Source organism: Mobula hypostoma, chromosome 8, assembly GCF_963921235.1.
Source record: "Mobula hypostoma chromosome 8, sMobHyp1.1, whole genome shotgun sequence".
In the NCBI taxonomy this organism is placed as follows: domain Eukaryota; kingdom Metazoa; phylum Chordata; class Chondrichthyes; order Myliobatiformes; family Myliobatidae; genus Mobula; species Mobula hypostoma.
Window position 1 is genome coordinate 114036328 of NC_086104.1, and position 25738 is coordinate 114062065.

Below are 25738 nucleotides of genomic sequence, written 5' to 3' on the forward strand. Positions count from 1 at the left end.
GCAAACACCTACGACCACCCGAACTCAAATACAGTGCTTTCCACCGGGAGCTATTGGCACTATACCTGGTAATCCTGCATTTCAGGTACTTCTTAGAAGGTAGGCCCTTCACCATGTTCACGGACCACAATCTGCTTACCTTTGCGTTCACGAAGGTGTCCAATCCCTGGTCGTCCCGCCAGCAGCGACATCTGTCCTACATCTCTGAGTACACGACGGACATCCGGCATGTCTTGGGAAAGGACAACGTTGTGGCGGACGCACTTTCCAGACCGACCATACAGGCCCTGTCCCAGGGGGTGGACTATGCAGCGCTGGCGGAGGCACAGCAGGCAGACGCTGAGATCCCCAGTTACAGGACTGCAGTCTCCGGTTTACAGCTTCAAGACCTCCCCGTAAGCCCAGAGGAGAGGACTCTACTGTGTGACGTAGCTACCGGCCAACCCCGCCCCGTCGTCCCGGCAGCTTGGCAGCGGCGAGTTTTCAAATCCATTCACAACTTAGCGCACCCCTCCATCAGGACAACCGTCCGGCTAGTCTCCAACAAGTTCGTGTGGCATGGACTTCGTAAACAGGTCAGTGAATGGGCCAAAACGTGCATGCAGTGCCAAACGGCCAAGATGCAGCGGTACACCAAGGCTCCGCCACAGCAGTTTGAACCCACCCGCCGGAAGTTCGACCACATTCATGTGGATATCGTGGGGCCCCTGCCAGTGTCGCGAGGAGCGCGGTACCTCCGAATTATGATAGACTGGTTCACCAGATGGCCAGAGGCAGTCCTGCTCACCGACACCACCTCCGAATCCTGCGCCCGAGCACTGACCGCAACCTGGGTAGCACGCTTCGGGGTACCAGCCCACATTACCTCCGACAGGGGCGCCCAGTTCACTTCCAGCCTGTGGTCAGCTATGGCCAACCTTTTAGGATCACAGCTACACCACACAACTGCCTACCACCCACAGTCGAATGGACTAGTGGAGCGTTTCCACCGTCACCTGAAGTCGGCTCTCATGGCCTGCCTGGAAGGGCCTAACTGGGTGGACGAACTTCCCTGCGTCCTGCTCGGAATCCGCACGGCGCCCAAGGAGTATCTGCACACCTCATCGGCCGAGTTGGTGTACGGCGCACCCCTGGTAGTCCCAGGAGAGTTCATACCAGCCCCAAGGGGGCAAGAGGAAGAACCTGCAGCAGTCCTGGACAGACTACGGGAGAGGTTCGGTAACTTGGCCCCCATACTCACTTCACAGCACGGACAGAGCCCGACCTGCGTACCCAAAGACCTGCAGAACTGTAAGTTTCTTTTTGTACGATGGGGCAGACACCGGGTACCGCTACAGTGGCCCTACGAGGGGCTGGTTAAGGTGATCAGGAACAATAGGTCCACGTTCGTGCTGGACACTGGGGGGAGAGAGGAGGTTTTCATGGTGGACTGACTCAAACCGGCCCATGTGGACTTGGCGCAGCCAGTCCGGGCTCAGCACTGCAGTGCAGGGGCAGACCTCCCAAACAGAGGCCGATCCAGACTGTGGACATTGGGGGATGTATCGCCAGTTCTGGGGGGGGGGTTATGTGGCAACCCACTTTCTAGCACACACGAACCAGCCCCCGAAATAGCGCGCGCCGGCAGAGAGGCCGGCCCCGAAAAGGGTGCCAGGCCATCTTCACCAGCAGGGGGAAAATCCCGCACATGGAAAGGGTCTGGGAATATGCATTCCCCACAGCAGTCCCGCCCAGGGAGGGCGGGAACAGATAGGCTTTAAAGGAGGCTGCGAAGTTTGAATAAATCTCTTTTATCACAACTCCAACTCACCGACTACATGTTGTTATTCTAGCGCTGTGTGTAGCACACCGCTACAATATTTGCATTAAAGTACGAAAAAATATAACAGAGCAACACACACAAAATGTGGGAGGAATTCAGCAGGCCAGGCAGGAAACATCGATTGTACTCTTTTCCATAGATTCTGCCTGGCCTGCTGAGTTCCTCCAGCATTTTGTGTGTGTTACTCGGATTTGCAGCATCTGCAGATTTTCTCGTTTGTGAAAAATATAACAGAGTTGTTGTAACAAATCCCAATGCAGGTAATAAGTAAATACTAAAGCCAAGTTTTAAATTATTTGCTTAAATCAATACAGAACAGAATGCAATATTTATATAATTTTCAAAGCATGCCCTGTGAAATAGCTTTCAAATACCAAAAGCTCACTTGGAGAAATAAACTTTTAAAACAGCCATATAAACACTTATTTTAATAAACATCGTTACGTAAGGAGCACCAGATTTAAAACATGATACTGAGCAACTCACCTCTGAGGTATTTCACTTTGAGATATTCAGGACTCGTTTTCTGACCAGGAAGTGGGTCGTTTAACATCACTTTAGTCTGAGCTTTAATTCCTTCATAAAACTGACCCATTGCAACATGACCCAGGCCCCTCATGTACTGGCAAACTTCATTATATGGCTCCAACTGCAGACACCCCTATATTTTAAAACAAAAGAAACCAAACACAGGCAAGGTAATTCTTTCAGCTTTGATATTTTGGTGGCACTGAAGATCAAGGCAAAACCAACCCTAGAATGAATGGATGACAAATGAGCTCAACTACCGAATAGACATTTAACACTGCAACTTAATCTTCTGATAATTGTAACTGAATTTGGAATGTAGCATCACTGGAAGCCCAGGATGGGCCAAGTGCTGGAGGATGGTTTTAATATGAGTGCCCAATGGTCAATGGGCACTCATGAAAGGTCTCTTTCAATCCTGTATAATGAGAGACTTGGCATTCAAAGGTTTTCATTGTTGATGTAAATTAATAGCCCTTGAAGAGAGGATTGGTCGTCATGACCTGACAGCCAACAAACGACACACATCAAAGTTGCTGGTGAACGCAGCAAGCCAGGCAACAAATGATCTATCCAGGTTTATCAGCTCATCCGGGTTTATCCGGCTCCCAGCCCATAGCCTTGTGGATTATGGTCTTCACTTTATTGTCCATCATTCAGGGAGAGAGTTTGACCCTGATATCATTCATGTTGTTATTCCTCCCTTCAACTCTGTTCTGGAAAGTGCTATAGGACTATTAATACAAAAAAATCACGCCATCTTATGTTTCTTTCTCCAGGCAGGTTCTTTTCCTATCAATCATTCCAGTTAGACCCCACCCCTTCTATCTATTAATCCCGCCCACCCCACTGCATTGCATTGTTAACACCTTAAGACATTTTAAAAAATGCTATTTACATAATAAATACTTGCTGGTATTTATTGGCCAATTTTATTCCATATCTGTACTTTAACCTCCAATTTTGTTACATAATTCTACAGAAATAATTGAATGTTGTTCTTTTTGTTGCATGCCACACTCTGACCAACACAGCACAGCAATTCCCAATACACGTAAATGTATAAGGCAAATAAAGATGATCCTTCATCTTTGATCTGATCCTTTCACCAAAGAGTGTAAATCTGTCTTTCCTAGTCACTGATCTCTGCTACAGAACTAGGTCACCACCTGGTCTAAACCTCCCAATTTAAAATTAATACAGCTCTACTTCTTTGGTTGAAAAGAAACAAATCCCAGTTTGGTCAGCTTCTCCTCCCAGCTACAATCCTCAATCCCCTGCAATATCCTTTTAAAATCTCCTAATCTCTGATGGTGAACAGAACTGTACAAAGTACTCTGCCTGTGACCCAACCAGTTCCAACTGTCTAACAGTTTTAATATGACCTTCCTACTTATGATGTATGCCTACAAGATATACTTAACATTTCTGAACTGCCTTATCTACTTGCTTCTCCTTCAGTGATCTTTGGATGTGCACTTCAAAATTCATCTGTCTCTCCTTAGAATTTTCCTGAGATCCTACCGTTTATTGTGAATTACCTTGCTTAATTTCCCCTCACCAAAACTGTTACTTCTCAATTCCCCACACTGAATGTTGACCACTAACCCACTATACCTACAGGCAATTCACTTTGCTCGTTGCCCTTGGCCACTCGCCTAACGAATCAGAGATGTCATAATTTATCATATACCTGGTTAAAATCCCTGCATGCTCCATTAAATGCATTGTGTACATTACCTTTTCTTATTTCTATTATTCTAATTTAGACAAATAATTCTTCTATTATCTCACTATTTAGAAAACAACAGCATAGAAAAGGAACGATGTCTGTGCCAACCATGATGCCAAGTTAAACCAATCCTTTCTGCCTGCACATGGTCCATAGTCTTATTTTCCCCGCACATTCATACTCCCATCTGGAAGGCTCTTGAACATTGCTATCTTATCTGCTTCTACCACCAGCCATAGAACTATATTCCATTCTCTATGTGAAAAAAACTTGTTCTACATATCTCCCTTAAACTTTCCCCCTCTCAGCCATATCCTCTAGCATTTGATATTTCTACCCTGGGAAAAAAATGACCCTGGCTGTCTATCCTATGTTTCCTATAATTTCAGAAACTTCTATCAGGTCACCCTCAGTCTCCTAGACTCCCAAAGAAAACAACCTAAATTTGTCTAATCTCTCATCATACATGCCCCCTAATCCAGTGGGAATCCTGGTGAACTCTTTCCAAAACTTCCTCAATGGCATAAGATGAAATTGGGAGAAAGGTTTTTTTAAAAAGCATAAATTATACAAATATCTTGTACCTTAAAGTCTTTCAGTGCCTCCTGAAGACTACCATGATGGTAAAGCATCATTCCCCTCAATTGCAGAGACTGAATATGGTTTTGATTTAGCATTAAGGCCTTCTGAAAATTTTCCATTGCTGCTTCAAAATCACCCAACTCTCTATGGAAAAAAGACATATCACAGCAGAACTCAGCAGATTTACCAGAAGATACAATATCATATAAATATAAAGAAGGATCTTCATATCTTCATCACTCAAAATGATGAAATAACAAGACAAACTACGTTTTCTTTGTGTGAATTTCCCAAAATTAACCATTCATATATTAAACCTAATCCACTGAAATCTTCAGTGTTGTGACTTCACTTTTGATTTTTACTAATAAAAATCAACTGAAATTTAATTTGTTATTGCCCCTGCCCCCAATGTTAAAAGTAAACCCACCTGTAGGCTTGCCCTAGACTTCTATATGCATCTGTAAAATCTGTTTTTACTTCAAGGGCATCTTTGAATGCATCAATTGCTTCCTAAAAGGTAGACAAGTTTAAATAATTAATGAAGCACAATGTGGTAAGATACTAGTTAGTGCTGCTGTGTTAAATATGAACTCTGTCCACTCCCTGTCCTTGTTCGTCTCAGTTACATTAAGCTGCGGAGAGTGTCATGCCCCAAAAGTTGCCAGAAAGGCATCTTCAAGTGCAGTTGGTAGCATAAATTCAAGGAAAGAACTAGTATGCTTGTTAAGCCACATAAGATCAAACAAAATAATTAAACATATTCTGCACATCTAGGTGCAGCCTTTGTTAGCAAAGACCTGTAAAGCAGCAGAACAGATAAGCATCTTCTCATATCTAGGTGACAAGACTTCATTGCTAAGTGGTTATTAATAAACTTTTGTTCACTCCTGGAACAGGTTTCATGTGGAATTGATTTATCAAATGTGTGTAGAAGGGGGATTTCTGCAAAAAGATACAATTGTAGCTCCCATATCAAGTCAAGCAAAGTTTATTTAACTATATACATATATAATGCATATAACCATATAATGCATATAGAAATGAGACAACTTTTCTTTGAACCAGGATGTAAAGCACAGTACACATAACACACGAAACTTAAGGATAAAATCTACAGATGAATCATACATTAATGAAAACTAAAGTCTATTAATATTAAATATCGGAAGGTATGGAACAGATTAACCAGTGACACTTCAAATATTATGTGGCCTGGAGTTCAGAAGCCTAATGGCCTAGGGGAAAGAGCTGTTTCTCATCCTGACCGTTCTCACCCTTCAGCAGGACTGGAGAAAAAAAAAAGGATGAGATTTTTCATTCCAGAATGAAGGAGGTGTCCTTTTTTTTCCAAAGAAAGGGACTTCCCTTGCTCCACCGTCAATGCTGCTTTTAACGCATCTCTTCTCAACCCATCCTGCCTCCACCCTTGCCTGCCCAATCTCTCCCTGTGCTGCTCTTCCCCCTTCTGCTTTCTTCCATGGCCTCTGTCCTCTCCTATTACATTTCCCCTTCTCCAGCCCTGTAACTCTTTCACCAATCAACTTCCCAGCTCTTTACTTCACCCCTCCACCTCCCAGTTTCACAATCACCTTGTCTTTCTCCCTCCCCTCCCCCACCTTTTTCAGCTTTTTCTCTCCAGTCCTGCTGAGTTCCTCCAGCATTTGCGAGTGTTGCTTCGATTTCCAGCATCTGCAGATTTTCTCTTGTTTGTGAGGATGCTGGATGGATGGGTGGGTGGGATCCTTAATAATACTAAGGGTCCTGTGTACCCAGCGCTCCTGATAAATGTCCCCGATGGATGGTAGGGAGACCCCTGTGATCCTCTCAGCTGTTCTCACAGTCCTTTTTAGGGTCTTCTGGTTTGATGCTCCCTTACCAGATGGAGATGCAACTTGTCAGGATGCTCTCAATGGTGCACCTGTAAAACACAGTTAAGATGAGAGGTGGGAGCCTTGCTTGTCTCAGTCTTAAGAAGTGGAGGCACTGCTGTGCCTTCTTGTGCAGGGAGGTGATATTAGGGTGAGGTAATCCGTGATGTGAACTCCCAGGAACTTGATGCACTTAACTCTTTACAAAGCAACCACGTATTCACAGAGAGGGATGGTTTGTCTCTAGCTTCCGGAAGTCCACCATGCTTTCCTTTGTCTTCTCCACATTCAGGCTGAGGTTGTTCTTCTCATATCAATCCATCAGCCACTCCACTTCCTCTTTAGACTCCATTTCGTTGTTGTTCTTGATAAGGCCAACCACTGTTATGTCATCGCAAACTTGATGACATGGCTTGAGCTGAATCTTGCGATACAGTCATGCGTCAGCAATGTGAACAGCAGCAGGCTGAGCACTCAGCCTTGAGAGTGGCAGTGCTCAGCATAATGGGACAAGAGACGTTGCTGCCCACACGGACAGACTGTTAGGAAGTCCAGTATCCAATTGCAGAGGGAGGTGTATCCAGATGCATATGAACTCAAAGTCAATGACAGGCATTGGTTTGATAGAATAACCGTTACAGTCCATCAGCAGAAGATTTCGACAGTTATACCAAATGAACATCAGCATTTGGACGTGTCTGCGAAATTAGATGCACGGCAGCCAGGAGCAGCTTGTGGTAGGTAACAACTTTTGTTGGTTCACGCTGTGTGTTTGGGTTTGGAATACAGATTGGAATAGTCATCGCTGACTGTAAGCTAGGAGTTAAATGCCTAGGAGTTCTGCAATTGGTTCTGTTGAAATGCTGAAAAACTTTGACTGCCAACATCTGAAGTGAATGCCATTGTTTTTTCTTGTTCGCTCACTTTGAAAACAACATGAGTCAAGCTGGAAGCAGTGACCTTGAAGTCAGGACTGAAAGAAAAATTAAACTTACTGGGAAAGCTTTGGCGACTAGAGTTGTCAATGTTTGTGGGGACGACAATAAAATTGTTAAGAAGGTTAAAGATTTAATACCGTTAAGTAGAAATTTCCTGGTACCAGAAGAGCAAGATGTGATTTTATTTCCTGGTGGTGGCTGATGAAGTAACAGCAATCTGCCGTTGCTCCAACTCTAATTATCTTACTATTTCCAACCTGTCTTGAAACTTCTTTAAGTGTGATATTCTTTCATTATGACTGGAAGGAGTGCTAGAGGTACTAAAAAGGATGATCTCCCTGCTTCTTTGGATTCTATTATGGATTTGCTGCAAAGTCATACACGAGAAGCCTCTGAGAAGTTTCAACAATTCAGCTCTGAATTTAAACAAATAGATGGTAAATTGGATTCTATTCAACAAACTCTTAATAAACACGATAAACGTATAAAAAATAATGAAGCAATATTGTCCTCACTGGAAACGGAAATTGCAAAAGCTTTGTGAAAAGCAATCGAAGTCCAACGAAAAGTTACAACATAAGATGATCAACCAAGAAAACAGAAGTAGAAGAAACAACCTACGGGCTCTGGGTCTCGAAGAATTAATTGAAGGTAATCATCCTATGGAATTTTTTGCAAACTTTTTGCAAGAATTATTTCCGGAAATTTTGCCGTCTTTGCCTATGACTGATCGAGTTCACAGATCTCCTATGTTTAGACCAAAGGGAGATAGACCAAGATCAGTAATAATCTGTTTTCATGGATTTAAAACAAAGGAACTGTTAATTCGTGAATCTTGTCGAAGAGGCAAGATTGACTATAATGGTCATAAGATTAGAATTGTCAAAGATTACTCGCCTGAGGTTATGCAGGAACATGCTAAGTTCAAAGAAGTTACGTCCGTGTTTATTAACAAGGGTTTCAAGCCTTCCCTTTGCTACCCAGCCCGACTCAGAATCACACTTAAAAATGGATCTTTCGAATGGTTTCGTTCGACTGTTGAAGCACAAAGGTTTTTAAAATCCAAAGGCTAGCTGTTTAATTTGTCTTTACATGAAGACACGAGATTAAATCAGAAACTTTTAATTCGCGGATCCCGTCAAAGGAGCATGATTGGTTATAGGTTGGAATATTAAGATTCTCGAAGATTATTTGTTTGAGGTTATGCAGGAGCATGCTAAGTTTAAATAGGCTTTGTTGGATTTTTTTTTAAACAAAGGTTTCAAGCCGTCCCCTTGCTACCCAGTTTGACTGAGAATCTCATTAAAGATGGATCCTTCAAATGGTTTTGTTTGAATGCCGAAGCACAAAGATTTTTAAATTTGAAGGCTAACTGCTTAGTCTGTTTTTTCATGAAGATACAAGATTAATGTTTAATGTCTTTCTGTATGAATAATTGCATCTTTTACTTTTGGTAAACCTTTGTAACTAATTTCCTTTTGTATTTTTAATACTGTATTTTTGATATACGAGAATTGAATTTCTTGTTTGGATATTGTTTTGTCTAAGTTGGAATATAAATAACCTTGAAACTAATTGGAGTGATCGCCAGGTTTTTTGGGGGTTTGTCCGTAGTTGTAGATGCCGGCTTTCTATTGGTCGGCCTTCTTTCTTTGGGAGGTGGGCAGGGGTATGTTTTTGTTTCCTCAGAAGCTGTTTTCCAATTTTTAGCCAACTTGTTGTTTGGTTACCATTTCTCAAGATTTATGTGTTGGTTTTAACTTACATTTTAACCCTTCCTTTAAATAACATTAAAAATGGACCAACTATTAATTTACTCAGTTTTAACGTGAAAGGGTTAAATCAGCCTGTTAAACGTAATAAGATTTTTGCTTATAGTTTATCAATCTTACGGATAATACTTTCCTTTTTCCAAAATAAAGTAATGTCAGATACCAATGAACGTTTTGTCATTGTTTCAGGAAAACTAGATAATAAATTAATAGTATTTGCCAATGTGTATGCCCCAAATGTACATGATCCAGGATTCTTTGAACATTATTTTTTCATTTTTACCAGATCTGAGTCTTTATTCTCTGGTGATGGGAGGAGATTTTAACTGTTGGCTAGACCCAATTTTAGACTGATCACCTTCTAAACCAGTGTCTCTTAATAAATCAACTTTGTTTATTCAATTTTTTTTATTGAAGTGTGGTATTGTTGATGTTTAGCCATTTTTATATCCTTTAGATAGGGAGTACTCGTTTTTTCCCATGTCCATCACACATATTCCAGGATTGATTTTTTTTTAAATCGATAGTCAAATGATTTCATCAGTTTGTTCCTGTGAATATAAGGAGATTGCTGTCTCAGATCATTTAAAGATAGTATTTCTATCTTTGAATCTCCCTGGTCTTCCTCAAACAAACCTATTTTGGTGTTTTAATATAACTTTGTTATCTGATAAGGAATTTTTAAAATTTCGAGAGAGGCATATTATTTTGTCTTTTGAAGAGAATAAAAAGGAAGAGACTTCTAATCTTATTGTATGGGATACTTTCAAGGCCTATAGTAGAGGACAAATTATTTCTTATACTGCGAGTGTTAAGAATAAAGCTAATAAAGAAAGAACTGAAATAGCCAATCAATTGAAACAATTAGATCAAAAATATGCTATAGCTCCCGATCCTGTTTTATAAAAAAGATATGTTGAAGTTAAAAGTAAATATGATCTTCTGTTAACATATCCAATTGAAACTCAACTTCTTAAAGATAAAACTCAATTTTACATTCATGGAGATAAATCAGGCAAAGTATTGGCCAACCAATTAAAAACTTCTGTAGTTAAATGACAAATTAAAGAAATTTGTAAAACTAATGGTGATAGGACAACTGATCACTCTGAAATAAATGATACCGTTACAGAATTCTATTCTAAACTTCGTAGTTCTGATTCCCCTAAAGATAGTACTGTAATGAATAATTTTCTAGATCAATTAAATATCCCTGCACTTTCTGCAGATAATTGCAAACAGATGGATCAACCCATTTCTTACGAGGAAATTGCCGAGGCTATACGTTCATTACACTTGGGGAAGGCTCCAGGTCCAGATGGATTTTCTGGAGAATTTTATAAGGCTTTCTCCTCATTAATTATACCGCAGTTACACTTAGTCTTTTTGGATTCTTTCAAATTGGGTAGCTTGCCTCAATCTTTCTATGAAGCTTCTATTTCACTTATCCTAAAAAAGAACAAGGACCCAACTGAATGCTCTTCATATAGACCAATTTCATTACTCAATGTTGATACTAAAATCCTTTCTAAAGTTCTGGTTCGTAGGATTGAAAATACCTTACTTTCTATAATCTCTGATAATCAGACTAGATTTATTAAAAACCAACATTCCCATTTTAATATACGCCATGTACTATGTTCTCCTTCTCAGGTGGTATCAGAATGTGTGATATCCTTGGATGCTGAGAAGGCCTTCGATCGGGTTGAATGTAATGAAATGCTACGTGCTACATGCCGGTGCGGGTAAGAATAGGATGCTCTGGAGGATGAACAAGTGGCTGCGGAACTGATGTAGGGGGCAGGGTTTCAGATTTCAGGATCATCTGGGACAGGTGGGACCTGTACAAGAGAGACGGGTTACACTTGAACTGCAAGGGGATTAATATCCTTCCAGGGAGGTTTGTTAGTGCTACTGGGAAGGCTTTAAACTAGATTCGCAGGGGGATGGGAACCAGAGTGCCAGAGCTGACAGTGAGGCAGGGGTGAAAATAAATGATGTTAAAAGTTCAAGCAAAGCCGCTAATAGAAAGGTTGTGAGTGGTGGTAAAAATCTTCTGAGGTGTACATATTTCAATGCTAGGAGTATTGCGGGGAAGGCAGACGAGTTGAGGGCGTGGATTGACACGTGGAATTATGACGTTATAGCAAATAGTGAAACTTGGCTACAGGAGGGGCAGGACTGGCAGCTTAATATTCCAGGGTTCCGATGTTTCAGATGTGATAGAGGCAGAGGAATGAAAGGTGGGGGCGGGGGGTAGCATTGCTTGTCAGGGAAAATGTTACAGCAGTGCTCAGGCAGGACAGATTAGAGGGCTTGTCTACTGAGTCCTTATGGGTGGAGCTGAGAAACAGGAAAGGTATGGCCACATTCCTGGGGTTGTATTATAGACCACTCAATAGTCAGCGAGAATTGAAGGAGCAAATCTGCAGAGAGATAGCAGGCAACTGCAGGAAACATAAAGTTGTGGTGGTAGGGGATTTTAATTTTCCACATATTGATTGGGACTCCCATACTGTTAGGGGTCTAGATGGTTTAGAGTTTGTAAAATGTGTTCAGGAAAGTTTTCTAAATCAATATATCGAGGTAGCAACTAGAGGGGAAGCAATATCAGATCTCCTATTAGGAAGCAAGTTAGGACAAGTGACGGAAGTGTGTGTAGGGGAGCACTTCGGTTCCATAGATCATAACACCATTAGTTTCAACTTGATCATGGATAAAGATAGATCTGGTCTGAAGGTTGAGGTTCTAAACTGGAAGAAGGCCAAATTTGAAGAAATGAGAAAGGATCTAAAAAACGTGGATTGGGACAGGTTGTTCTCTGGCAAGGATGTGATCGGTAAGTGGGAAGTCTTCAAAGGAGAAATTTTGAGAGTGCAGAGCTTGTACATTCCTGTCAGGATTAAAGGCAAAGTGAATAGCCATAAGGATCCTTGGTTCTCAAGGGATACTGCAACTCTGATAAAGAAGAAGAGAGTTGTATGACATGTATAGGAAACAGAGAGTAAATAAGGTGCTTAAGGAGTATAAAAAGTGCAAGAAAATACTTACGAAAGAAATCAGGAGGGCTAAAAGAAGACATGAGGTTGCCTTGGCAGTCAAAGTGAAGGATGATCCAAAGAGCTTTTGCAGGTACATTAAGAGTAAAAGGATTTTAAGGGATAAAACTGGTCCTCTTGAAGATCAGGGTGGTCGGCTATGTGCAGAACCAAAAGAAATGGGGGAGATCTTAAATGGGTTTTTTGCGTCTGTATTTAGTAAGGAAACTGGCATGAAGTCTATGGAATTAAGGGAAGCAAATAGTGAGATCATGGAAACTGTACAGATTGAAAAGGAGGAGGTGCTTGCTATGTTGAGGCAAATTAAAGTGGATAAATCACCAGGACCTGTCAGGGTATTCCCTCGGACCTTGAAGGAGACTAGTGTTGACATTGCAAGGGCCCTGGCAGATATATTTAAAATGTCGGTCTCTACGGGAGAGGTGCCAGAGGATTGGAGAATGGCTCATGTTGTTTCATTGTTTAAAAAAGGATCGAAAAGTAATCCGGGAAATTATAGGCTGGTAAATTTGATGTCTGTAGTGGGTAAGTTATTGGAGGGAGTACTAAGAGACAGAATCTACAAGCATTTGGATAGACAGGGACTTATTAGGGAGAGTCAACATGGCTTTATGCGTGGTAGGTCATGTCTGACCAATCTACTGGAGTTTTTCGAGGAGGTGACCAGGAAAGTGGATGAAGGGAAGGCAGTGGATGTTGTCTACATGGACTTCAGTAAGGCCTTTGACAAGGTCCCGCATGGGAGGTTAGTTAGGAAAATTCAGTCGCTAGGTATACATGGAGAGGTGGTAAATTGTATTAGACATTGGCTCAATGGAAGAAGCCAAAGAGTGGAAGTGGAGGATTGCCTCTCAGAGTGGAGGCCTGTGAACAGTGGTATGCCACAGGGGTCAGTGCTGGGTCCATTGTTATTTGTCATCTATATCAATGATCTGGATGATAATGTGGTAAACTGGATCAGCAAATCTGCTGATGATACAAAGATTGGAGGTGTATTGGACAATGAGGAAGGGTTTCAAAGCTTGCAGAGGGATTTGGACCAGCTAGAAAAATGGGCTGAAAAATGGCAGATGGAGTTTATACAGACAAGTGTGAGGTATTGCACTTTGGAAGGACAAACCAAGGTGGAACATACAGGGTAAATGGTAAGGCACTGAGCAGTGCAGTAGAACAGAGGGATCTGGGAATACAGATACAAAATTCCCTAAAAGTGGTGTCACAGGTAGATAGGGTTGTAAAGAGAGCTTTTGGTACATTGGCCTTTATTAATCAAAGTATTGAGTATAAGAGCTGGAATATTATCATGAGGTTGTATAAGGCATTGGTGAGGCCGAATCTGGAGTATTGTGTTCAGTTTTAGTTACCAAATTACACAGAGGATATTAAGATTGAAAGAGTGCAGAGAAGGTTTACAAGGATGTTGCCGGGACTTGAGAAACTCAGTTACAGAGAAAGGTTGAATAGGTTAGGACTTTATTCCCTGAAGCGTAGAAGAATGAGGGGAAATTTGATAGAGGTATATAAAATTATGATGAGTATAGATACAGTGAATGCACTGAGGCAAGGGGAGAAAAAAACCCGAAGACATGGGTTAACGGTGAAGGGGGAAAAGTTTAAAGGGAACATTAGGAGGGGCTTCTTCACACAGAGAGTGGTGGGAGTGTGGAATGAGCTGCCAGATGAGGTGGTAAATGTGGGTTATTTTTTAACATTTAAGAATAAATTGGACAGATACATGGATGGGAGGTGTATGGAGGGATATGCTCTGTGTGCAGGTCAGTGGGACTAGGCAGAAAATGGTATGGCACAGTCGAGAAGGGCCAAAAGGCCTGTTTCTGTGCTGTAGTTTTTCTATGGTTTCTATTTTTTTTAAAAACCTTAGAAAAATTTAATTTTGGTCTAGATTTTATTCAATGGAATAAATTACTTTATCTATCTCCTTCCACTCAGGCTCTTACTAATTTTCAAAATTTCAAACCACTTAAACTTCACCACGGAACTAGACAAGGTTGTCCATTGAGTCCTTTGCTCTTTTATTTATTCCTAAATCCTTTTTTGACTCTTTTGATTCTATTTTGTCCTCTTATATATGGAAAAAAACATTCTTGATTCAATAAAGTTCATCTTCAAAAATTTGAAACGTCTGGAGGTTTAGACTTACCTAATTTTAGGTTTTATAACTGGGCAGTTAACATACGATATCTTACGTTTTGGCTATATTATATTAATCGTGTAGACGGTTCGGTATGGGCTTCTTTAGAAGCTAACTCCGTTAATAAATTTTCTATTATTTCTCTTCTTGGATCCTCACTTCCTTTATCTGTAAGTAAACTAACTGATAATTTAATAGTTAAATGTTAAATTTAAGGAGGCATTAGCGATGATCTTTCAAAATTCGATAGATTCTGGCATGGTTCTGGAGGACTGGAAGATTGTAAATGTCACTCCGCTATTTAAGAAGGGGGCAAGGAAGCAAAAAGGAAATTATAGACCTGTTAGCTTGACATCGGTGGTTGGGAAGTTGTTGGAGTCGATTGTCAAGGATAAGGTTACAGAGTACCTGGAGGCATATGACAAGATAGGCAGAACTCAGCATGGATTCCTTAAAGGAAAATCCTGCCTGACAACCCTATTACAATTTTTTGAAGAAATTACCAGTAGGCTAGACAAGGGAGATGCAGTGGATGTTGTATATTTGGATTTTCAGAAGGCCTTTGACAAGGTGCCACACGAGGCTACTTAACAAGATAAGAGCCCATGGAATTACAGGAAAGTTACATACGTGGATAGAGCGTTGGCTGATTGGCAGGGAACAGAGAGTGGGAATAAAAGGATCCTATTCTGGTTGGCTGCCGGTTACCAGTGGTGTTCCACAGGGATCAGTGTTGGGGCCGCTTCTTTTTACACTGTACATCAACGATTTGGATTATGGATTATTTTCTTGAACAGTTCACTGGAGGTTATCCAAAAGAGCTTGTCAAAAGTTTTTAGCAAGCCAACCTGGGGGGAAGGATATTTAAAGGCCAAAACTTTACTACAGGAATATTTTGGTGATGAGCACAAAATTGCTGCAGCCTATATGGAAAAGACTCTTTCTTCGCCACATATCAAATCAGAAGACATCAAGGCTCTTCAAGACTACAAGTCTTTTTTCTTAGAGACTGCTGCAATGCAACAGGAGATGTTCGGTACATGCGAGAGCTGGACAGGCCTATTAATATATAGTTTGTTGTAATGAACTTGCCTTGAATTCTTAGGGATAAGTCAGGACAAATATGCCTAAAGCATTGGAGCCAATGCAAGTGATTTGCAGTGTTAATGATGGACGCTATACAATCAGAACAATGCTGGGTTGGCTGTTGAAAGGAGACCCTTGTGGTTGAAGAGATTACGTTCGGTCAGAGCTGACAGTTAACAGGATTTCAGTTTTGAACTTGGATGAGTTTTGGCATGAATGCAATCAAGAGGAACAACCTGGTTTGTGAAGAGAAGATCACAATCCAGGATAGATCACTTACCAGAAAGAGGACATTTGTGTAAATGTTAAGATTTCATGTCTCCTGTGTTTAGGTAGTATGTGGTTGTAATTATAGTATAATAAGTAGGGGACTGAAATGTAGAAGCCATGCATCTGTTTTCTGTCTGCAATGTATTGTGCTGTGTGTTTATTATGAGTATCATGGTAACTAGTCACTAGTAAGGGACTACGTTACGAATTCGTGCATTGCTCTTGGCAATTCAGTTTGGAGCTGGAGACAGACAGAGGTCATATCTTTTGTTGCTACTTGTTACGCTTAAAGTACTCTTATTTACGCTTAGTTGCATCACTTCAAGATTGAATGCTTTGTCGATTGCTAACGAAGGACAGAATACAATTCTTCAAATTTTGGAACAACATTCTTGGAGTGATTGGAGGGCATAAGGTCCAAGTACAACAATCCATGGGGGGGGGGGGGCGCTTGCCAGCTCCAAATTGGAATGCCAACAACAAAGCAGGAATGCGTAACTTATTCCCTTTGCTTTTACCACGCCGCCCCCCCCCGCTCATGTGACTAGTTACCATAATACAGGTCCACAATCCCTTATCGGAAATCCTTGGGGCCAGTTGCATTTTGGAATTCAGAATTTTTCGGATTTCAGACCCCCCGCCCCCCCGATACCAAAAAACACGTATGCTCAAGTCCCTTATTTAACCTGTCTCAGTTCAGGGGACTTTAGGACCCAGCGGCGCACCAAACCTCCTGTATACTTTAAATCATCTCTAGATTACTTACAATACCTAATACAATGTAAATACTATGTAAATAGTTGTTAAACTGTATTGTTTAGGGAATAATGACAAGAAAAAAATTTATTTCCAACAAAAACATTCAATAAAACATAAAAATATATGGCTTCAAACGAACTGAATCAAACACATGGTAAATGACTTATTGGAATAAATGTAGAATGTCACAGTCACTATAAAAGTTCAGTAATTTGTCTTTCTGTTTATTTAAATCATATACAGTGCTAGCTTCGACACTATTTTCTTCAGTAAAACGCCGCACAGACACACCACGATCAAGCATCTGCAATAACTCCACTTTCTGCATTATGGATAATGATAGATGCTTCCTTCTCTTTTTCTCATTGTTACCCATAGGGGTATCTGCAGCTCTTTTTGACATTTTCATAGTGAAATTAAACACAAAGTCAACAGTGAAACAAAATATCAGCGAACAGCAAATGCACGTGTAACCAGTACGAGTGCTGAGCCACAACTGACGTCTGGCTGCCATGTCACACCTGAGTGATGTCTGCTGTTGGCAAAAAAAAGCTTTGGTTTTCGGAGTTTTTTTGGATTTCAGAATTTTGTAGAAAGGAATGTGCACCTGTACACAGAATAAAGGTGCATCACAGAATGCAATGCAGACAAAAAACAGATGCATGGCTCCTACATTGACCACAATTGGATCCAGCACTAAAACATTCAGGAGAATATAGAACAATTCTATTAGGATAAATAGCTCTCCCCTCTCCAGAGACTAACTCTATTCTCATAGAAGAAAGTGATGCAACCAGCTTGCTGCTCCTACTGCTGAGGCCTTGAAGCCCATGAAATTCCAAATTTATGCATTTAAATTTTTAACTTAAATTAACTTATCAGAAGATAATTCTAAAATCGTCCCTCCAAAGGATTTATCAGGCATCTGAAGTAGGCAGTCCTGCTACAAAATTCGGATCTTTGTGTAATACCTCACCTTCAGCATACCCCTGTGATAGAAAGTTAGACCTTTATAGAGCATTGCAATTGGCTGGTATTTCTTCATTTCTAAAGACATCTGGAAATCGTCATGTGCTGCTGCATAATCCTGGTGATAAATCACACAGAAATCAAAAACCTACTGAGAACACTGTAATAACATTGCAGTATTTCTATTTATTTTTAACAAATATAACTACTTTGTCAACTCTATTCCATGAATATTCAGATTCAGATTCATTAATTTATCAAATACCAGAGCGGTCAGGTCTCTGGCTCAGAAGGGAAGGGTGGAAGAAGAGGTGAACTATAGTCACAGATAGTCACAGGGGATTTGTTGGTTAGGGGAACAGAAAGTAAGTTCTGTGGATGAGAACGAGATTCTTGGATGGTATGTTGCCCCCTGGATACCAGGGTCAGAGACATCTCAGATCGAGTCCACAGTATTTTTAAATGGGAGGGTGAGCAGACAGAAGTTGTGTCCATGTTGGTACTAATGATGTGGGTAGGAGGGGTGAAGAGGTCCTGGAAAGTAAGTTCAGGGAGTTAGGTGCTAAGTTAAAGGACAGGGGCTCCAGGGCTGTGATCTCAGGATTTCTGCCTGTGCCACATGAGTGAGGCCAGAAATAGGAAGATCATACAGTTTAACATGGGGCTAAGGAGATGGTGCAGGAGGAAGAGATTCAGATATTTGGATCACTGGGGTCTCTTCTGGGGAAAGTGGGACCTGTACAGAAGGGGTGGTTTGCACCTGAACTGAAGGGGGACTAATGTCCTATCAGGAAGGTTTGCTAGCGCTGCATGGGGGGGTGGGGGAAGGGGTGCAGCTTTAAACTCGAGTTAGAGTGGTATGGGGAAAAAGAGAATAAGAATGCCACAACAGACAGTGGAGTGGTTGTGGAGAAAGATGTTGTTAAGCCTTAATACGAAGTACGAAGTCCGGAATCAAAAGGTTGAGCATGGTGGGACTAATGTTTTGAGCTGCAAATATTTCAAGGATGATGAGCTGAGGGAAGGAATCAGCACATAAGTTATGATATTGTAGCCATTAATAAGACTTGGTTGCAGAAGGGGAAGAACTGGCAGCTCAATGATATTCTGGTGTACTGTTGTTTTAGATGTGATAGAGCAGGATTAAAGCGAGAAGGGTAGCATTACTAGTTGGGGACAACGTTACAGCAGTGCTGAGTCAGGACGGACTGGAGAACTCGTCTAGCTCGGCTTTATGAGTAGAACTGAGGAATAAGAAAGGAATGACAACATTAATGGGATTATTTTATCGACCATCCAACAGTCCGGGGTATTTAGGCAAGCAAATTTGTAGATTGATTGCAGACTGTTACAAGAAACATATAGTTGTGATAGAAAGTGATGTTAACTTTCCACATATTGACCGGGACTCCCATACTGTAAAAGGCCTGATGTGAAAGGTGAAAGAGTTTGTCAAAAGTGCTCAGGAAAGCTTTCTTAATCAGTACACAGAAGTCCCCAACTAGAAGAGTGCAATACTAGATTCCTATTGAATGAAACACATACAAAATGGTGGAGGATCTCAGCAGGCCAGGCATCTGTGGAAAAAAGTACAGTTGACATTTCCAGCCAAAACCCTTCGGTAGTATCCTAAAATGTCATCTGTACTTTTTTCCATAGATTCTGCCTGGCCTGCTGAGTTCCTCCAGCATTTTGTGTGTGTTGCTCAGATTTCCAGCATCTGTAGATTTTCTCTTGTTTCCTACTGAATGCCTACAAGATAGCTTTTTAGAGCAGCTCGCGGTTGAGCACACGAGCAGATCACTTATGCTGTATTGGGTCTGTGTAATGAAACGGAATTGATTAGAGAGCTCAAGGTAAAAGAACCCTTCGGGGCAAGTGATCACAATATGATAGAATTCACCCTGCAACTTGAGAGGGAGAAGCTAAAGTCAGATATATCAGTACTACAATGGAGTAAAGGGAATTACAGAGGCATGAGAAAGTAGCTGGCAAAAGTTGATTAGAAAGGGACACTAGCAGGGATGACGGCAGAGCAGGAATGGCTGGGGTTCTGAAGGTGCAGGATAGCTACATCACAAAGAAGAAGTAGCTTTCTAAAGGTAGGATGGCACAACCGTAGCTGATAGGGAAGTCAAAGCCAACACTATATGCCAAAGAGAAGGCATTGAATAGAGCAAACATTAGTGGGAAGTTAGAGGATTGGGAAACTTTTAAAAAACCAACAGAAGGCAACTTAAAAAGTTATAAAGAAGGATAGAAAGGAATACGAAGCCAATAATATTAAAGAGGATAACAGAATTCCCTTCAGACATATAAAGAGTAAAAGAGAGGCAAAAGTATATATCGGACCACCAGAAAATGATGCAAGAGATTAGTAATGGGGGACAAGGAAATGGTGGACAAACTGCATCAGTATTCACTGTGGAGGACACTAGCAGTATGCTGGATGTTCGAGTGTGTCAGGGAAGTAAGTGAAGTTGCTATTATTAAGGAAAAGCTGAAAAGGTCTGAAGGTAGAAAAGTCACCTGGACCAGATGGCCTACATCTCAGGGTGCTGAAAGAGGTGGCTAAAGAGATCGTGGAGACATTAATGATCTTTCAAGAATCAACAGATTCTGGTATGGTTGTGGAGGACTGGAAAATTGCAAACATCACTCCACTCTTCAAGAAGGCAGAAGAAAGGAAACTATAGGCCAGTTACTCTGACATCAATGGCTGATAAGATGTTGGCGTCAATTGTTAAGGATGTGGTTTCAGGGTACTTGCAGGCACATGATAAGATAGGCCATGGTTTCCTGACATGGTTTCCTCAAGGAATAATGTTGTCCAACAAATCTGTTGGAATTCTTTGAAGAAATAACAATCAGAATAGACAAAGGAGAATTAGTGGATGCTAGGTACTTGGACTTTCCGAAGGCCTTCGACAAGGTGCTACACATGAGGCTGCTTATGTTGAAATTGTTTAAAATGTTGATGAGGTCTAACTTGTAATATCATGTGTGTGCAGTTTTGGTCATCTACCCACAGGAAGGATGTAAATAAGGTTGAAAGAGTACAGAGAAAATTTACAAGGATGTTGCTGGGACTTGAGGACCTGAGTTATAGTGAAAGGTTGAACTGGTTAGGACTTTATTCCCTAGAAGGTAGAGAATTGAGGGGAGATTTCATTGAGGTGTACAAATTTATCAGGAATATAGATAGGGTAAATGCAAGCAGGCTTTTTCCACTGAGGCTGGGTGAGACTACAACTAGAGATCATGGGGTAAGGGTGAAAGATGGACTCTTTTAGGGCAACATGAGGGGGAACTTCACTCAGGGTGTTGAGAGTGTGGCACAAGCTGCCAGCAGAAGTGGTGGATGCAGGTTCAGTTGCAACATTTAGGAGAAATTTGGATAGGTACATGGACGGGCGGGGTGTGGAAGGCACTTGGTCGATTAGACTAGGCAGATTACTAGTTCAGCACTCATTAGATGGGCCAAAGGGCCTGCTTTGGTAGTGTAGTGCTCTGTGACATTATGTGCATCAAATTTAATAACTTCCATTTAAAATACATTCAATATGATTGAGCACCATAGTGATTAATGCTCAAGTTTGTCATGTCTTCAAAAACATATACTTCTCTTACTGCATTGTGAAAAATCTAAATATTAACTTTTCCATGAATATATTTCTTCAAAAAAAAAGAAATGGTTCAACGATTTCATTTAATATCAGAGAATGTATACCATAAGATGTAGCAGTAGAATTAGGCCATTTGGCCCATTGAGTCTGCTCTGCTATTTAATCATGGCTGATCCTTTTTTCTCCCCCCCCCCCCCGCCTTCAAGCCTTCTCCCTGTAACTTTTGATGCAGTGTCCAATCAGGAACCTAACAAGCTCTGCCTTAAATACATCTAACGACCTGGCCTCCACAGCTGCCCGAGGTAATAAATGCCACAAATTCATCGCCCCCTGGCTAAAGCAATTTCTCCGCTTCTTTGTTGTAAATGGACATCCCTCTATCCTCTATCCCTCTTGTTCTAGATTCCCCACCATGGGAAACATCATTTCCACATCTACTCTGTCTAAGCTTTTCAACATTTGAAAGGTTTCAATGAGATCCCCCCCCCTTCCTTTAAAATTCTAGTGAGTACACATCCAGAGCCATCAAATTTTCTTGTATGATAACCCTTTCATTCCTGGAATCATCCTTGTGAACTTCCTCTGAACCCTCTTCAATGCCAGCACAACTTTTCTTAGATGAGGAACCCAGAACTATTCTCAATACTGAAGGTGAGGCCTCACCAATGCCTTATAAAACCTTAGCATCACATCCCTGCTCTTGTATTCTAGATGTCCTGAAAAGAATGCTAACATTGCGTTTCCCTTCCACACCACTAACTCTACCTGCAAGTTAACCTTTAGAGTATTCTGCACAAGGACTCCCAAATCCCTTGGCATCTCATATATTTTGATTTTCTCACCAGTTAGAAAATAGTTGGCATATTTATTTCTACTACAAGACCATGCATTTTCCAACATTGTATTTCATGTGCCACTTTCTTGCCCATTCTCCTAATCTGTCGATGCCGATTGCGTCCCCTCTGATCTGGGCCGACATTAACGTGCCCGGTGGCACCTAATGAATTAACTTGCTTATTTCGGCTTTTCTCTTAAAGATGTGCTGGGTGCATTCTGGCCACCGCTGCATTCTTCGTGGCAATGTATCGGTCCGCGGCCCGGAGGTTGGGGACCACTGATATACAGCATAAGAAGAAGCGGCCCCTACACCGACCCCTGAGGAACACCACTGGCAGCCAATCCTTTTATTCCCACTCACTGTCTCTTACCAATCAGCAAATGCTCTAATCACGCCAGCAACTTTCCTGTAATACCACAGGTTCTTAACTTGATAAACAGCCACATGTGTGGCACCTTGTCAAGGTCTTTCTGACAGTCTAAATATACAATATCCACTGCATCCCCTTTATCTATCCTACTTGTAATCTCCTCAAAAAATTCCAACAGATTCTCCAGGCAAGATTTTCCTTTAAGGAAACCATGCTGACTTTGTCCTATCTTTTCCTGTGTCAAGTACTCCATCACCTCATCCTTAACAATTGACTCCAACATCTTCCCAACCACTGAAGTCAGGTTAACTGGTCTATAATTTCCTTTCTGCTGCCATGCTCCTTTTTTAAAGAGTGGAGTGACATTTGCAATTTCCCAGTCCTCTGGCACCATGCCAGAGTCCAATGATTTTCGAAAGATAACCACAGTTTCTACTGCTACCTCTTTCAGAACCCTCAGGTGCAGTTTATCTGGTCTGGGTGACTTACATACCCCTGGGTCACTTACATACCCCTGGGTCTTTCAGCTTTTTGAGCACCTTCTCCTTTGTAATAGTAACTAAATTTACTTCTTTTCCCTCGCATTCTTCAACATCTGGCACACTGCTAGTGTCTTCCACAGTGAAGACTGATGCAAAATACTCACTTAGTTCATCTGCCATCTCCTTGTCCCCTGTTATTATTTCTCCAGCTTCATTTTCTACCGGTCCTATATCCAATCTCACCTCTTTTATTTTTTTATATAGTTGAAATACTATCCATTTTAATATTGTTTTAGGTTGCTTTCATATTTCATCTTTTCCCTCCTAATGGTTCTTTTAGTTGCTCTCTGTGGGGTTTTAAAAGCTTCCCAATCCTGTCTTCCCATTACTTTCTGCACTGTTGTATGCCCTTGCTTCTGCTTTTATAGCTTTGTCAGCCACAGTTGTATTACTTTGCCATTTGAGTATTTCTTCATTTTTCTAATACATCTATCCTGCATCTTCCTCACTTTCCCCAGAAACCTACGCTACTGCTGCTCTGCTGTCATCCCTGCCAGCATCTCCTTCCAATTTATTTTGGCCAACTCCTCTCTCATACCGCTGTAATTTCCCTTACTCCACTGAAATAGTACTATGTCAGACTTTACTTTCTCCTTATCAAATTTCAAATTGAACTCAATCATACTGTGATCATTGCCTCCTGAAGGTTCTTTTACCTAAAGTTCCTTAATCACCTCTGGTTCAATACATAACACCCAATCCAGTATAGCTGATCCCGTCGTATCCTCAGCGACAAACAGCCATCTTGCAAGCATTCAACAAACTCACATTCTTGAGATCAATTACCAACCTGATTTTTCCAATTGACCTCATGTTGAAATCTCCCATGATTATCGTAACATTATCCCTTTGTTACGTCTTTTCTATTTCCCACTGTAATCTGTGGTCCACATCCCAGCTCCTATCGGGAGGTATGTTATAACTGTCATCAGGTTCTTTTACCCTTGGAGTTTCTGAACTCAACCCACAAGGATTCAACATCTTCCAATCCTATGCCATATTTTTGTACTGATTTGATGCCATTCTTTACCAGCAGAGCCACACCACTCCCTCTACCTACCTTCCAAACCCTCTGATACAATGTGTAACCTTGGATATTCAGCTCCCAACTACAACCATCCTTCAGCCACGATTCAGTGATGGCCACATCACACCTGACAATCCGTAATAATGCCACAAGATCATCCACCTTATTTCTTATTGCATTGAGATATAACACTTTGAGTACTGTAATTGCTACCCTTTTTGATTCTGTATCCCTAATGCACTGATACTCACCCACTGGCTGAAATTTTAGTATACACTTTCAAAACATAAGGAACGTACAGCTGCAACTGCTATAGCACTTCCACATCTAATGTAAGGCAACACACAAAATGTGGGAGGGATTCGACAGGTCAGGCAGCATCCATGGGAGGAGAGTAAACAGTTGATATTGCGAGCTGAGAGTCCTGATGAAGGGTCTCAGCCCAAAAACATTGACTGTTCATTCCCCTCCATAGATGCTGCCTGACCTGCAGAGCTCTTCCGGCATTTGTGTGTTGCTTTGGATTTTCAGCATCTGCAGAATCTCTTACATTTCTCAACCAACGGTACTGTCCCACAGAGAAATATTGCAATCCTCCCCACCCCCCTACCCTGCGAGACAACAGCAATTAATCTGCAGTCACACAAGAGTTAAGAGTCTTTAATTGGCTTACCCAAGGGACAAGTTTGCCAGGTATATTTCATGTTTGAGCAGGAAAAATCTGCCCTATCTGAAGGAATCATGTTTAAAAGTAAATCACATCGGGTTCCGTTTACGGTCAGAGCTTTTTGTGCAAACTCTGTAGCAGAGATCTAGGTTTATTCTTGCTGTACGCTTCAATAGTTTAACTATTCTGAAGAGCTCCTCCACAGTTAAACTGTTAAAGTTTAGCTATATCTAGCTAACATTTTATAATTTAGCAGATGAAATTTTGTGGAAGTTTCCTTACATGGCAGGGTTTTAGATCATCATTGTATAGTGATATTAAAGAAAGCAACATGAAGCAAGACCACTAACTCACCTCAGAAATAAAATAAAGGGTGCCTCTATGTCTATACAAACGTGCAGATGGGCGCAACTGTATAGCTCTACTGAGGTCATTTAAAGCTTCACTTATCCGTCCCAGTGGTGACAGAATCTGGAGGGATTCAGAGCAAACATAATATTAGCTGAGCACATGAACTCTACTAAATGACTCATTATAACATTGAAAATTAATTAAGGAACTAATGAGTAAAACCAGCACCTACCTCTGCTCTCTGTTCAAATACCTCAGGGGCATTAGGTTCTAAGGCTATCACTTTATTTAACTCCAAAAGAGCAAGTTCAGCATTTCTAATGTCCTGAAACAAAGAGATTGCTTAGAATAAAAACATTCACAAGAAAATAGTCAAATTTTTGCTTTGCTTTGTGATCTCCCTCCAGTTTTCTAACAGGAAAATCAGATAATTGAAGCAAAACCCACAGAAGCTGGCAATCCAACATAAGTTATTAGAAGCTTGTGCGAGCATTTTTTTTCCACTGTGGTTGAGTGAGACAAGAAGTAGAGGTTGAGAGAGAGCTATTTCACTCAGGATGGTGGGAGTGTGGAACTAGCTTCCAGTGGTGGATGAGGGGTGAAGTTCAACATTAAGAGACATTAGGATAGGTATATAGATGGGAGGGCTCTGGTCCAGGTGCAGATCAATGGGATTAGGCAGAATAACAATTCAGCAAGACGAGATGGACTGCATTTCTTAGCTGCAGTGTTCTAAGCACTTAGACAGTTTTAGGAACAGAATCAATGCTAACATAT

At 41.2% G+C, this 25738-nt stretch overlaps 1 protein-coding gene across 3 annotated transcripts in view; it reads right to left on the reverse strand.

Moving 5' to 3' along the window:
* The window catches only part of ttc13 (tetratricopeptide repeat domain 13), a 115133-nt gene that overhangs the window by 61952 nt on the left and 27443 nt on the right, over positions 1-25738 (reverse strand). For all 3 annotated transcript variants that reach the window (XR_010019003.1, XM_063056627.1, XM_063056628.1), the window contains exons 6-11: positions 25194-25286; positions 24965-25081; positions 17548-17658; positions 5095-5177; positions 4667-4808; positions 2309-2483 (exon numbers count right to left, since the gene is read on the reverse strand). Coding sequence is in view for 2 of the 3 variants with exons in the window: in XM_063056627.1 (XP_062912697.1) it covers positions 2309-2483; positions 4667-4808; positions 5095-5177; positions 17548-17658; positions 24965-25081; positions 25194-25286 (721 nt within the window). In the remaining variant the exon portion in view is untranslated. The remainder of the gene's footprint in view (positions 1-2308; positions 2484-4666; positions 4809-5094; positions 5178-17547; positions 17659-24964; positions 25082-25193; positions 25287-25738) is intronic.